At 21.6% G+C, this 15776-nt stretch overlaps 5 protein-coding genes across 5 annotated transcripts; 1 reads left to right on the forward strand and 4 right to left on the reverse strand. All coding sequences in view use genetic code 6, as the record gives it.

The window, feature by feature from the left end:
• Window positions 1-103: 103 nt before the first annotated feature.
• On the reverse strand, window positions 104-9263 carry TTHERM_01473450 (transmembrane protein, putative; the record flags this gene model as incomplete). Its single annotated transcript, XM_001029504.2, has 20 exons — window positions 104-267; window positions 307-534; window positions 589-777; window positions 826-964; window positions 1103-1869; window positions 1981-2365; window positions 2418-3371; window positions 3425-3556; window positions 3620-3900; window positions 3943-4216; window positions 4437-5864; window positions 5917-6375; window positions 6452-6981; window positions 7171-7486; window positions 7550-7803; window positions 7876-8217; window positions 8275-8406; window positions 8466-8873; window positions 8929-9108; window positions 9161-9263. 20 exons carry the CDS (start codon window positions 9261-9263, stop codon window positions 104-106), a joined length of 7665 nt encoding a protein of 2554 aa, XP_001029504.2.
• Window positions 9264-10374: 1111 nt separating this feature from the next.
• Window positions 10375-10974, reverse strand: TTHERM_001473460 (hypothetical protein; the record flags this gene model as incomplete). The annotated part of the gene is made up of 1 exon (XM_012798363.1): window positions 10375-10974. The coding sequence occupies one exon, from the start codon at window positions 10972-10974 to the stop codon at window positions 10375-10377; it is 600 nt and encodes a 199-aa protein (XP_012653817.1).
• A 1913-nt stretch (window positions 10975-12887) lies between these two features.
• TTHERM_01639960 (Serine/Threonine kinase domain protein) lies at window positions 12888-13382 on the reverse strand (the record flags this gene model as incomplete). The annotated part of the gene is made up of 1 exon (XM_001029270.1): window positions 12888-13382. One exon carries the CDS (start codon window positions 13380-13382, stop codon window positions 12888-12890), a length of 495 nt encoding a protein of 164 aa, XP_001029270.1.
• A 958-nt stretch (window positions 13383-14340) lies between these two features.
• Window positions 14341-14555, forward strand: TTHERM_001639969 (hypothetical protein; the record flags this gene model as incomplete). The annotated part of the gene is made up of 2 exons (XM_012798364.1): window positions 14341-14438; window positions 14489-14555. 2 exons carry the CDS (start codon window positions 14341-14343, stop codon window positions 14553-14555), a joined length of 165 nt encoding a protein of 54 aa, XP_012653818.1.
• Window positions 14556-15214: 659 nt separating this feature from the next.
• Window positions 15215-15459, reverse strand: TTHERM_01639970 (hypothetical protein; the record flags this gene model as incomplete). Its single annotated transcript, XM_001029271.2, has 2 exons — window positions 15215-15346; window positions 15400-15459. The coding sequence occupies 2 exons, from the start codon at window positions 15457-15459 to the stop codon at window positions 15215-15217; spliced, it is 192 nt and encodes a 63-aa protein (XP_001029271.2).
• Between the last annotated feature and the right edge of the window lie 317 nt (window positions 15460-15776).

The raw sequence follows: 15776 nt of genomic DNA on the forward strand, positions 1-15776 counted from the left end.
TATAAATTTATTTTTAATAGGGAAAAATGAATTTTAAAATTGATAAATCTTTTTAGTTAAAAACAAAAAAATAATATGTATTATTAATATTTAATAATAATTTTCAGATATTTAACATATTATCTATTTCATATTCAGTAAAATAAATTAAATTATTATCTTTATCCTCTTGGTTAACAGAATTTAATTTTATTTATTCATTAGAATTATCCTCTTTATCTTTTTAACTCTCATTCTAATCCATTTCTATATTTAATTCTTCGAATCCTAATATTTAATTAAAAAATTTAATGATTAAAAAAAAACTATTATATATATTACATTAAAAAAGAGGAGATTAGTTTATCTAGCTGCTATATACAGTATTTGGGTTATTTTCATTATCTTTATCAATGTAATCGTATTCAGAGTTTAATTTGTGTTAATTTTCAATAGCTAAGTATTTTTTTTTTAGTTTTATTAATTTAGTAGTGTTATCATCTTTATCTTTTTAACTCTCTTTTTAATTACTTACTAAATTTAAATCTTCAAATTCTAATATTTAATTAAAAAATTTAATAATTAAAATAAAACAAATAAAAATATTACATAAAAAAATAGGAGATTAGTTTGTTTTGCTGGTATATACAGTATTTGGGCTATTCATATTATCTTTATCAAAGTAATCTCTTTCAGAGTTTAATTTTTGTTAATTTTCAGTAGCTAAGTCATTTAGTTTATTTTATTTAATAGTCTAATTAATCTACTAATCTTTAAATAGTCTTTTATGATTTTTACCTATAAATTAAATATATTAAATATAACAAATAAAAAGAGTTTTAATACCTATTTATATTTTAACACCAGATAATAAAAGATCATACTTTTTCTCTTCACTAAGATTTAAAAATTCTTAAAAAATTCTTTTTATTTTAGCTTTCAATTACGGATTAAATTTTTATTTTTGAAACTTTTGAACAAGTGACTTTGTATAAGAAAATTTTTAAAAAAATGAAATGATAACATTCTTAAATTACATTAAAAGTCCTATAATAACTCTTTTAATTATTACAATAATAAACAAAGCATTGATTGTGATAATAATTATAATAGAAGTGATTACATAATAACTGAAGGGATTATTGCTAATGAATAAACAAAGTAATACAGAAACTGCACACACGTTTGTTTGATAGAAATCAACTGTATTGTACCCGCTCAAACGAAAGGGTTATAAAACATTAGATCCTATCCCATAGAGAGTAATCACCAAAAAAATTAGCACTCCTTTAATATTAGTATCTTGGGAATAGAAGTTAAGAATTATAATGATTAAAATTTTTTCTAAAATTTTCACGAATTCCCAATAATATTTTTGGCTTTTATACTCTCTGTATAAAAAGCCATATTTCTTATATACTTAAATGTTTTGCAAATCATTTTTATTTTTGTATAGTATATAAAAAAGTCCAATAGGTATAATAAAAGCAAACACCAATAAGCAAGGAGCTACTAAGGTAGAACTATAGGTTTAGTGCTGGCTAGTGTTGCATTCATAAGTTATATTATAGAGTATATAACTAGAATCTCCAATTACCCTGCATGAAAGAATAGCTATCATTTGAGAAACTAAATCAGGCTAAACTAAAATAAATATAAAGATCGCAGCAGTACAAATAGAATAGTAACGAACTTTTATATTTGTAAATAGCCTTTATAAAATTAAACTAAGTATAAACACCATTAAATAGCCAATTGGAACACTTAGAGTAAATAGTAGTTTAAGATATATCATTGGTATATCTGTTTATATATCTTTTAATATACATTCAGCGGAATTCATTTATTATCTTACAGGTGTTCCTAAATACTATGAAGTATCAAATATATCTTTTGTTGATAAAATTTAAAAAATTATTTTCATCTTAAAAAATTTAGTTTATATAAATAAATAAATAAATAAATAATCTTGATAAATTAAATAATTTAAATTTTTTTTACCTGTAGTTAATTTTATATTGAAAGTAATAATTGATCCTATTATTTGTAAATAGTTAATGAATACTTTAATATAAACACTAGCTTTTTCTCCATTTCGAGATTTTCTATCTTTTTGGTTATCATATTTGACATTTAATTTAGATTAATATTTAGTCTCTTTTAATGAAGTGATTTGATTATTCTTTAATAAGTGGATTTTCAGAGCTACTTAAAAAGCATTTATTGCTTATTCCTCTAAGTCTCCTTTTATGGCAAGTCGGATTGAAAATAAAGTCCAGATTACTATTAAGATTGCTTTCCACAATAAATTACTCAATTCTTTACATTACCCACATTGATAAGATCCAACTTTAGAATAGCTTTCTCCCCAATAGCTACCTTAAATCTTATTAATTTTAAATTTATTGGTAAAGTAATATTTAAAAAATTGTATTTACATCACATTCTTCACATAGAGGTCCTATGTAACCTTCTAAGCATACTTAATTCCCATAAGTATTTCCAATACAGTTTGAAGGCTTATTTACACACTCTATAACAAGAGGATTACTTTCATCTTATCTCCAGAATCCTTAATTTACATATATAATTCCATTTTAGCATTTTGCTCCAGAAGGACATGAATAACATTATTGTTTATCGAGAGAGTATTTATCTTATTCACAGACAACACATTCTGTATATGTATTGTAAAAATTTTCAATTTCACCATAATTGCAACTTCTAAAATAAACTTCTAATTCATAAGAATAGTTAGACTCAAATTAATTAGTTTATTTATTTAAAATTTTTATAACATCAGATTTGAACTCAATTATTGCTTTTGAATTTGGAATCCCTATTAATTACATACCTTAAAAAACAAATTATTTCTATTTTAAATCAACAAATGCTGTAGAATTTCCTCTAATGTAATAATTTGATATATTTTTTGTTTTGGTGCTAAATTATGCTTAAATTATTATTTTATCAGCATCTAATGGAAATATTGGTATAGCAGTTTAATCTTTTAGCTAAAAAATTATATCTGGAATTTAAGCTCCACTTTTAATATTTGATAAAATTAAAGAATTAGTTGACTAATTGAAGTATTTATTTAAATCTGTAGTCATGATTAAACCTAAATGATCAGGATATGAATTGATATTATCTCCATAAAGAGTGGCCTAGTTATTCAATATAATGCTTTAAGAGTCTATAACTGGATTTATACCTAGATTATTAATGCATCCTCCGATAACAGCATTGTTATTTGATAGATTTGTTTTATAAATTTTGATCTATTACTGTACTGTTGATTCACTTTCTGAGCTAATAAATAAAGCCCCACCACTTCCATTTAAAGATTGATTGTCAGTAATTTAGCAATTAGACAAAGTTAAAGTAAAAACCTATTAATTGTATGATTAAAAATTTTAAATTATTTAAAAAAAAGAAGTATTACATCATCTTTTTAGGCTTTTAAAAACATAGCTCCTCCATCTGTTATGGCAGTATTTCCAATCATTTTAGTGTTTTATATATAATTAAGATTAGAAACCAAACCATTAATTGATATAGCACCACCGTTATTGGCCTATTTTTAAATAAATATTTAAATTACATAAAAGCTTGTATGATATTAAATTATTTTAATCACTTTTGATTCTAAAAACATAGTGTCAGATATGAAAAATTGTGTTTAGTTCAACTAAAGTATAGAACCAAAGCATAGCATGCAAATTATTTTCTAAAATATTGTTTATTATGATATTTATAATTTAGATTAATATAGTGATATAAGTGCTCCTGAATTTATCAGAGAAATCTAGGATTGTAATACTCGTTTTGAGGATATCTAATTTATGTTTATAAATTAAGAATCTTCAATTGTTAGAGATCCTTAATTGACACTAATTAAGTATGTGGAAAACGTAGAGTCTTTAATTATTAATCTTTAAATTATAATACTCGTATTAATACCATTAATTAGAAGAGGGGAAGTATTTTGTAAATTTTTTATTATTAAGTTTTAAAATCCACAATCAATAATTGAGAGGATAGATTTTTAAAGTTAGAAAAATGACACTGATTAGATGTCAGATAGCTTTGTTATTTGATTTAAATAATCAGGATAGGTTTAGTTAAAATTATTATTATGAATATTAAAAAAAGTAACATTAGAATTTTAGATATTCAAAAAATTTGAGTTGGCCTAGCCTAAAATATTGGTTAACTCTCCTTCATAGAATAGAATCTAGCTTAATAAATTCTAATTTTCTGATTATCTGAATATTGATTAAAAAAAAAATTAATATTATATTTAATTTTCATTATTTTATGGTAATAATTTTATGTTAATAAATATTTTTATCAATCCATTGATTAAATGCGCACCTGGTGCTCATAAAAAAATCAAAATTTTTTAAGTGCCAATTTTTTAAATTTTTGATTTGCTCACTAGTGCGCATTTTTACAAAGTTACCATTTTTATCTTAAATTAAAATAATTTACATTATTGAAATTGAGGAAGAAAAAGAACTAAGTGTATAGATATTACTAAAGTTAGATTATTTACACACAAAATTTAAATTTGAGTTTTGTGAATTTATGTAAAATGCACCACCATCATTCTAAGCATAACCTTCTACAAATGAAGATTTTTCTATAAAAATATTTGTTTCTGAACTTAGACTCTCTAAGTAAATAAACGAGCCTTAGCTTGCTGTGGATTGACTAAAATTTGAAGAAAGAATTTACAAATTGTTTGATTTAGCCCTTAAGCAACCTCCTTATTATATTAAAGTTGTTACATTATCTGTGATATTAAATGAAGATTGCTTGCAATTAGCGTTAATGATGGTTATATTAAGACCAACTATATATTGAAAATTAAAGATACTACTAGATACTGAATTAATATATTGGTTATTAACTAAATATATAGAACCTAATGGATTAATTGCCTGAATTGCAGAAGTTGAATAAGTTTAGGTATTAGGAATTGCATTTAATCTATTTTAGCTAAAAATTGAGTTGCTAATTGTTATATTAGAAGTATAAGTGGAAGTAATTAAAATTGGATTAGCTTAGGAGCTAGTTTAAGTTTATTCAAAATATGAACTTGTGATAACTACTTTTGATAAATTTATTACTGAATTTCTATAAGCTTAATTACTTATTACTAAAATAGAATTACTTATTGCTTTTATATAGCTTGATTATAGATTAGTTAGGCTAATCTTTTTTACTTCATTGAAAATTAAACATCCACCATACTCTTTATTGACTAAATTATCAAAAAAATTTTTATCATTGAAGCAAGAAATATTGCTAATTGAGACTAGAGAAGATTAGGATAATGAACAAAATGCTATTTCTTATTGGTTTTTTACTGTAACTTCAGTTATTAAAACTGAAAAAATTTGTTCAGTGAGAACTAATTAAGTAATTCCGAGGTAGATATCTGATTAAACTTAAGAAGAGGGAAAGTAAGAATTATCTGTGAAATTTAAATAACTCATATTTAAAGTGTGTTAGGGAAGAGGATTTATTGAATAAATAGCATCAAAAAAGAGATAATTGTGTGTTGTATAAAATGAGTTATTGTACATAGCTATATTCTAGAACTAAAATGTATTATTTTTTTGTTAGATTGTGCTCACAGTTGAGAATATCTATAAATTACAAAACTGATTATTGGATATTGTCATATTAGCTACATTGAATTCACCAGCTTCAAATAACTAACCAGAGAATTGTGGATAGTAAGTTTAATTTATATCGCATAGATTACTTTAAATTATAAAAGTATCAATAATAACATTAACATCGCTCTCTTAGGTTAATATACTGAAATTTTCACTTAATTTACAGCTATCAATTAGAATATTTTAAAGTACAATCTATTTAATATAATAAAAATATTTCATTTTTATTTATAGTTTAAAAAATTACCTATTAAGAATTAACGATTGTTATTAAAGTTGATGTATTTGAAAAATCTAAACTTTGTAAGTTTATATTTTTAATAGTCAACAAAGAATTATTTATTTAAATAAAGAAACAATCAGATGTATTATCTGTAGAAGATATACTTATGTTATCTATAGTAGCACTTGAAATAATACCATCGAAATAGACCCCACACTTTTATTAGGAGCTACTAATAATAAAATTAATAAGTATATCATCAATGTTTAGCATAAATAGACCCGAGAATTGGAGCAACTAATTTACATTAATTTAAGCTAATTGATTATTATTATTATTCCAGCTCTAAATTGTTAAATTTGTTTATGCAAAAACTTACAAAGTTAGCAGTTCATTGTAAAATACCATCTAATTTTAGTTGCTCACTAATATATTAACGTTTAGAATTTCAAATCCGTTTATTAATTCGAAATATTATTTAACCTATTTTTAAAATGTAAATATTATTTTTAAATAGAAAATACTTTGGTAAAATATTTATTTTAATCTAGAGATTTACTAAAAGTAAAGATGAAATTATACTCAAAGAAGTTGTATAAGGCTATTCATAAGAACCTATCCCATATATACTTTTAGTATCAGTAGTTTCAGTAGTATTAAAATAAAACTACATTTAGCATTTCTAAGTACAACTAAGTAAATTTTAAAGACATTATCCAATAGGGAAAAATGTATTACTATAGTAATACTAAATAAATAAAACCTAAGTCTTTTCTATATACTGAATATTATTTCCAACATCTGCTAAAGAAGGAGACTGGAAATGCATAAATAATTCAAATTATTAAGTAACTGTATTAAAACTCCATAAATAAACATCTCCACTATTTTATTCTCCAACTCCAAACATATTAATTGTATTGAATACATTTAAATATTATGGATTTGACTGAAGTTTCATTAATGGTTTAAATATTTTATTAGAGAAATTATAGCTAATTAAATTGTAATTACCACAAACTATTATTAGAAATTTATTATTATCAGTATGAAATAATTAACCAATTATTGAGCCAGAACAATTGGACGCTTTTTTTTTTTAATGAATAAATAAATAAAATAATTTTAAAAATATTTTATTATTATTTTTAAATTAATGAAAAAAAACTTTTAACTTTTTGGGATAGGATTTGATATTTCATTAGTTTATTTTCATCTAAAATAAAATGAAATTAATTCCCATTTTGAATTTTATGTTTGATTTTATTGTAAGATTACCTATTGAGTATTTGAATGAAAAGTCTGTTGAATTCCAAACAAAAATACTTCCATTAACAGCTATTCCAACGATTTCTTAATCTTCTTATGAATAGAGAGCATAACTTGTTTTTTGATTATTTTCTTCTACTTTATTTGAGAGCAATTTAAACGATTATTAAGAGGAAATATTTATAGCATAAAATAAGAAATTTTCATTATGATTTTTTTAAGTTAATCCTACAATAACCCAAATAGCTTGATTAATATCTTAGTAGGGATCAATATTGAAGCTTATTGAACTTAAATCAAGCTTTAATTTATATAATATGTATACCTGTTTTTATAATTATAATAACTTTAATATTTTTGATTAAGATAGAAAGAAAGAAATAATTACTTAAGGAGTGAATGTTGAGTTCATTACTTTATAAAATACTAAGCGTAAAGTATCATGCATAGCAATAAAACAAGTATTACAGTTTTTTACAGAAAAAAATGTATTTTATCTTTATTTGATACTCGAAAAAAGAGGATAAGCAAGGATAGATTTTAGATTACTTGGAGAATCTTTAGTGACTAAAATTTGATCATATGAAGTAGCAGCAAAGTATATTTCTTAATTGAGTTAGAAACTAAATGTTTTTGTAAAACCTATAGAAGTAAAAGCTTAAGTTTTATAGTATAATAGTTAAAGTAAATTTATTTTTGAAATTTTATTTTTACCAAAACGAGTGAGCTAAGTGCTTGTACTATATGAATAAACAAATATAGCTTATTTTAAATTATATACACTATAGCTGTATGGTGTTAAAAATTATTGACGTTCTTCCAAATGATACCATTCATGACTTAGATCTCCAGGTGGTTAAATAGTAAAAGGTTGATTGATATTAGCAAAGCTAAAAGAATCATATGTATTTGTTTTCTAATTATAGACAAAATTTAAGTCTATTCTATAAATAGACTTTGTGCTACTTATGTATAAACTGCCTTAATTATTTTTAGAATTTATAAAGCTTAAACTGATTATTTCATCTCCTGATGCTGATGGACAATTTGGTAGATCTATTTTTTTAAATTTTAAGAAATTTATAATGAAAATTATTATTATATTTAATCTACTATTATTCTGAATTATTGTTATCTAATTTGATTATAAATTAATGATCTAGTAAGCCATGATTTGACAATTCTTTCCTGCTAAAAATATAATATCATAACTCTAGTGGAAATCTATTAACCTATAATTACCAGCTATAAAATAAAATAGAGTGAGATATTATTCTTTAAAAGACTTAAAAAATAAGTTATACAATTTGTAGAATAATATCCATTGAATGAGAATTCTAAAGTTTTAAAATCAATTGACCAAGTATAAGCACCTAATACATCAATTACTGCAATAAAATTCTAACCATTTTAAAGCTAAAGTAACTTTGCAGAAGTAATTTAATTACTATTGCCAGAATTAAAAGGTGAAATATTCAAAGATAGAATTTATTTTCCTTCTACAAAGTCAAAAACATATAATAAATATGTTGAACTTATTAATACACAATAATTAGATCCTTTCATGAAATGCATACCTTTTAAATCACTGAATGGTAGTGTTTATTTAGATTCAAGAGTATAAGGATCTGCGTATATTAGCTATTATGAATTCAGAGCTAAAATTTGATTTCTTTATAGTACATACTCCATTTGAAATATAACGTATTTAGCTTTAATAAAATAAAAATTGTTTTAAAAAAGTATAAACTATTTATTTAAATTTACGTTAAACCACATTCACAATATTATCAATTTCACTAGAAATATCATTGTAATATACTATACTCTTAGTCTAAAGGTTAGTCACTCCATCCCATTAATAAAATATAGCGTTTATCAAAAGTATATTAGTGTTAGGTAACTTCAAATAATTAGAAGGAATATAGCTTTCAAAATATTTAGCCTCTGTTTTTAAAAATTTATATCATAATGTATTAAAATATTAATTTAATCTTACGGTACTACCTAGAAAATGCTGAACAAATTTAAGCATTTAAGTTTTGTATTGATTACAATAAGATTATGACTGTTAAATTCAAAGTAAAGAATGATTTACTCATATTAATAGATATTTCTTCAACCTTCTATTATTACTATTTTTAATTCAAATATGGGTTTTGAGATAAGATTATTGAATTATTTCGTGGATAGTTTTTTGAATAACTTCAAATGTTTATCGATTATTATTTTTGATGTTTCTTATTCTTTTCTTTTACTATTTTTAATTCAAATATAGGTTTGAGATAAGATTATTGAATTATTTCGTGGAGAGTTTTTTAAATAACTTCAAATGTTGATTAATTATTATTTTTGATGTTTCTTATTCTTTTCTTTTATTCTTATATCTCAAACTTAGGATTTAAATATAATTGAATTATTTGATGGGGAGTTTTTTAAATAACTTCAAATGTTGATTAATTATGATTTTTGATGTTTCTTATTCTTTTCTTCTTATATCTCAAATTTAGGATTTAAATGTACACTTCTATTATTGAAATTAATCTAAAAAAACTAAAAAATGTTCTTTCTTACCTTCTATTATTACTATTTTTAATTCAAATATAGGTTAAGATTATTGAATTATTTCGTCAAGAGTTTTTTAAATAACTTCAAATGTTGATTAATTATGATTTTTGATGTTTCTTATTCTTTTCTTTTCTTCTTATATCTCAAATTTAGGATTTAAATGTACACTTCTATTATTGAAATTAATCTAAAAAAACTAAAAAATGTTCTTTCAATCTTCTATTATTACTTTCATTCAATATAGGTTTTGAGATGAGATTATTGAATTATTTGGTGGGGAGTTTTTTAAATAACTTTATATGTTGATTAATTATTATTTTTGATGTTTCTTATTCTTTTCTTTTATCTACAATATATATCTACAAAGCTACCTCTAATAACAATAAAGTACTGTCCTCAAAATTTTTAATATAAAAAATTTAAAGTAATTTTTTTTAAATTATTTAAGTATAAAATAATTTTTACCATTTTAATTTTATAATTTTATACTTTAATATCTCTTTCAAAAAATAATTCAAATATATATATTATTGATTCAGTAAATTCAAATTAATAAAAATTTGAATTACTGAATGCTTATTTTTAAATATATTTTTGATAGCTACATTAAATTAAATATATGTTTCTATAATTAAAAAAAATTTTTCAATTCAAAATGAAGGTTACACTAATATATTAATTATGTTAAAAATAAAATGAAACTATTAATTATTATAATATTTTAAAATTCATTTATAATCTTTAAATAATAAATATTTAGAATCTTTTTTATATTTAATTTGTTTCATTCTTATCTTTCTGTATCAGGATTAAATATGTTCTACTAAAAATCAAAATAATATTTTGACTTTCTTTTTCTATTCGTACTATCTAGGTTTTAGTTTACGTTATATATATTTGTTTGAGATAATTATTGTTCAACTTTTTAGATGTTTTTACTGCTTGACTGTGTAGATTATAAACTATGACTACTCTTGTAAATGCTTTAAGAAAAAACAGAGTTCCTTTTTCTTCTATTTATTTACCAATTTATTTATTTTTAAGAATTAATTTGTGGCTAGTCTTGTACATTAGGAGTTTGGTAGATAATATTAATTGATTATATTGCTTCGTTATTATCTAAATTTTTATCCAGATTGTTATTATTAACTATATTTTAGTCTATTTTTTTGTTAAGTTATACAGGTGAGGATTTTAAGATAGCTGGTTATACCTAAGATCTACTCTTTTTATTTTTAATGTCATTACTAGTGATTTAACTAATTAATAAATAGATACTATGAGATCTTTAATAATAAAAATATTAAAGTATGCTATTAAAAATCCACTAATAGCAACAATTATCCATCCAATTTTCATTCTTGTATCTTCGTTTTCATCTTAAATATCCTTAACTAATAATGAAACACAAATTTAAATAACTATCATTAAAACTTCCTAATAATCTACCACATCTGATAAAGATGCTTAACATCAATTTCATACAAAAATTTTAATTTTGATTAGCGAAAACACCTAATTTTTTGAACGAAAACTCTTCTTAGTTTTCTTAACAATATAATTCAAGATAAAATAATAATAGTAATTAACGAGAAAAGCTATCAATAATATAAGAGGAAAAGTGAGGTCTGGAGCAAACTTTTTTAGACTATCTTTTTAAAACAAATTTATAACATTTAAAATAATTTACATTATTAAAATCTAGGAAGAATAAGAACTAAGTGTATAGATATTACTAAAGTTAGATGATTTACACACAAAATTTAAATTTGAGTTTTGTGAATTTATGTAAAATGCACCTCCATCATTCTAAGCATAAGCTTCTATAAATGAAGATTTTTCTATAAAAATATTTTTTTCTGAACTAAGATTCTCTATATAAAGAAACGAGCCTTAGCTTGCTGTAGATTAGCTAAAATTTGAAGAAAGTATTTACAAATTGTTTGATTTAGCCCTTAAGCAACCTCCTTATTATATTAAAGTTGTTACATTCTCTGTGATATTAAATGAAGATTTCTTGCAATTAGCATTAATGATAGTTATATTACGATCAACTATATATTGAAAATTAAAGATACTACAGATACTGAATTAATATATTGGTTATTATATAAATATATAGAACCTAATGGATTAATTACCTGAATTGCAGAAGTTGAATAAGCTTAGGTATTAGGAATTGAATTTAATCTATTTTAGCTAAAAATTGAGTTGCTTATTATTATATTAGAAGTATAAATGGAAGTAATTAAAATTGGATTAGCTTAGGAGTTAGTTTAATTTTATTCAAAATATGAGCTTGTGATAACTACTTATGATAAATTTATTACTGAATTTGTGTAAGCTTAATTTTTTATTACTAAAATAGAATTGCTTATTGCTTTTATATAGCTTGATTATAGATTAGTTATGCTAAAATTTTTTATTTCATCGAAAATTAAACATCCACCTTACTCTCTATTGACTAAACTATCAAAAAATTTTTTATCATTTAAGCAAGAAATATTGCTAATTGAGACTAGAGAAGATTAGGATAATGAGCAAAATGCTATTTCTTATTGGTTTTTTACTGTAAATTCAGTTATTAAAACTGAAAAAATTTGTTCAGTTAGAACTAATTAAGTAATTCCGAGGTAGATGTCTGATTTAACTTAAAAAGAAGGAAAGTAAGAATTATCAGTGAAATTTAAATAACTCATATTTAAAGTGTGTTAGGGAAGAGGATTTATTGAATAAATAGCATCAAAAAAGAGATAATTGTGTGTTGTATAAAATGAGTTATTGTACATAGTTATATTCTAGAACTAAAATTTATAGTTTTTTATTAGATTGTGCTAACAGCTGAGAATATCTATAAATTACAAAAATGATTATTGGATATTGTCATATTAGCTACATTGAACTCACGAGCTTCAAATAGCTAACCAAAGAATTGTGGATAGTAAATTTAATTTATAGCGCATAGATTATTTTAAATTATTAAAGTATCAATAATAACATTAACATCGCTCTATTAGGTTAATATACTTATTTATTTAAAATCAGGTCATTTTTTAGGATCTTTTAAAAGGCATCTTATGACCAATTTACTTACATCAATTTTTACAATGGGGTATTAGGTAATCATTTTTTAATATTATTTAACAAAATTAATTAACTCATTTATTTCTGTCTTAAAATAAAAGTTAATCAATTTTGTTATTATAGTGAATGAGTTAATTAAAAATCTATTTTTAATCACCTTTAAATATTTATTTGCAAGTAAACATTTCATATAAAATTAATCCAAAAGACCAAACGTCTATTTTATCGTCATATACTGAGCCTTTCTTATAAGCAGATAGTATTTCAGGAGCCATATAACTTGGTGTTCCTACAATTGATTTTAAATCTCTTTATACCTCTTTAGTTAGTCCATAATCTGATATTTTAGCTATAATTTTTTCTCCATCATTATGGATCAATATATTTTCAGGCTTTAAATCTCTATGCGCTAGGTTTAGTTCTTTTAATATCATCATGCCTTTAGTAATTTAAATTGCAATATCTATAACTTCTAGTGCTTATTCCAAAGTCTAAACTTCTTATTATTTTTTAATGTGATATGTGTAGAGATCCCCTTCATTGCAGTATTCAATTACTATGAATTTCATTTTTTTCTCATCACTACTTTAGTCATAAAAATTTGACTAAATTTTCTAAGTTTTCAGAATATTTATCTGAAATATTTTTTAAGACTTCATAATCTACTTAAAAACCTTTTATTTAAAAGAATTATTTTAGTGTTTACCATAAATCAAGCTACCAAAAAATAAATAAAAAAATGTATAACTTGAATCCTTAAAGTATTCTTTAATTACTACCTGCTATTAATTTTTTTAATCAATCACAAAATATATAGAGGCCTATCCTCCTTATATTATAGTATTTTTATTTTCTTAGTATGTACTCATTTATCCTACAAAAATTCTATTTTGCATTTATTATTTAATGGATTTACTATTTTTATTATATTTATCTAAATTTAATAATAATAACTTTATTAAACCTCCTCCTTCAAAAAACAAAAAAGGCACATTAAAAAATAGAATTCAAAAGAAATATTTTAAAGGAGAGTAAAATTTTTTTTTTTTTAGTGATTAAAATAATAGTAGATAGATAGATACCTAACATAGACATGTAATTATTAATAAAATTCTTTTAATTTTAGTTATGTCATGTAATAATTGTAAATTTAATCACTTTTATAAGATATATAAATGACTGATATATAAATCAATAAAAGTTTTTTAATTATCTATGGTTTATTGGTAAAATTTGCATAACACTAATAAAATAATTTGCTAGTGAAATATACTTAATTATTAAAACTTATTAAATACGAAATTTAATACGTGTTTAGAGAAGACTATTAAATTTTTTATATTCAGTATATTCATTCATTGTAAATATTCAAATCTTTTATTTATTTATTTATTTATTCACGATACTTACTAACTCAAATTAAAGACTTTGTAGTTAAGATATCAATCTTCGTTTGATGAATTGACTAAATTATAATATTGAATTCATAATTTATAATCAAATGTCAATAAATAATGTCTAAAATTTATGAAAAAGCTAGCTTAAGGTTTTATTAGTGTTATGCAATCTTTTTATAATACAATATTTTAATTTTCAGCTTCAACTAAATTTTAATTTTCAACAAAGTTAGTAGTTATTTTGCTTATTCATCATTAAAATTTATTTTATTTTTAAGAATCAGGCATAGAAAATTTAGAAAAATAAGTAGAGGGATATTTGGCTTAAGACAGCAATTCTGGTGATCAAACTAAATCACAATTTAACTTGAACTCTTCATTACAATCTTCAAGTAAATTTATTTTTATAATAGTTTGTAATTTTTTATTTATAAATAAAATAGCTTTATAATCTACTTAATATATTACCAATTTAGAATTTAGGAAGCACATTAGGTATTTCAAACATAACTACTACCTAATAAAATAAATGAAAATTAAACTCTATAAATTTTAAGCTATATATTTAAGTTAATATCATTCAAATTTAATTTAAAATGAATATTTTATAAAACTATTTAAAAAATTAAAGTTTTAATTCAAAATAGTGGTTGATTTATGATATGTTTGTTATATTTCTATTATGTTAATTATTTATATATTAAATTAATTAAATTAAAAAACTAAACCCAAAATAATATTAAATATCACTAATTTTAATTTTTTTTGTCTTTGAAGTAATATTTATTTATTTTAAATTCTATAAATAATATTCTTAAATAAAAATAATTAGTTTTTTATATTACAGAGCAAATAAAGCTTAATATTTAATATAAATATATTATTAATAGGGAAAAATGAACTTTAAAATTGATAAATCTTTATAGTTAAAAACAAAAAAATAATATGTATTATTAATATTTAATAATAATTTTCAGATATTTAATGTATTATCTATTTCATATTCAGTAAAATAAATTAAATTATTATTTTTATCCACCTTGTAACTGAATTTAATTTTATTTATTCATTAGTATTATCCTGTTTATCTTTTTAACGTTCTTTCTAATCGATTGCTCTTTTTAATTCTTCGAATCCTAATATTTAATTAAAAAATTTTATGATTAAAAAAAAAAAATATATATATTACATTAAAAAAGAGGAGATTAGTTTATCTAGCTGTTGTAAACAGTCTTTGGGGTATTTTCATTATCTTTATCAAAGTAATCGGTTTCAGTGTTTAATTTTTGTTAATTTTTAAAAGCTAAGTATTTTTCTTTTAATTTTATTAACTTAATAGATTTATCCTCTTTATCATTTTAACTCTCTTTCTAATTCCTTACTAAATTTAATTCTTCGAATTCTAATTAATATTTAATTAAAATATTTAATGATTAAAAAAATATTATTAAAAATATTACATAAAAAAATAGGAGATTAGTTTATCTTGCTGGTATATACAGTATTTGGGCTATTTTAATTATCTTTATCTAAGTAATCGCTTTCAGAGTTTAATTTTTGTTAATT

Source organism: Tetrahymena thermophila, assembly GCF_000189635.1.
Source record: "Tetrahymena thermophila SB210 genomic scaffold scf_8254592, whole genome shotgun sequence".
Classification (NCBI taxonomy): domain Eukaryota; phylum Ciliophora; class Oligohymenophorea; order Hymenostomatida; family Tetrahymenidae; genus Tetrahymena; species Tetrahymena thermophila.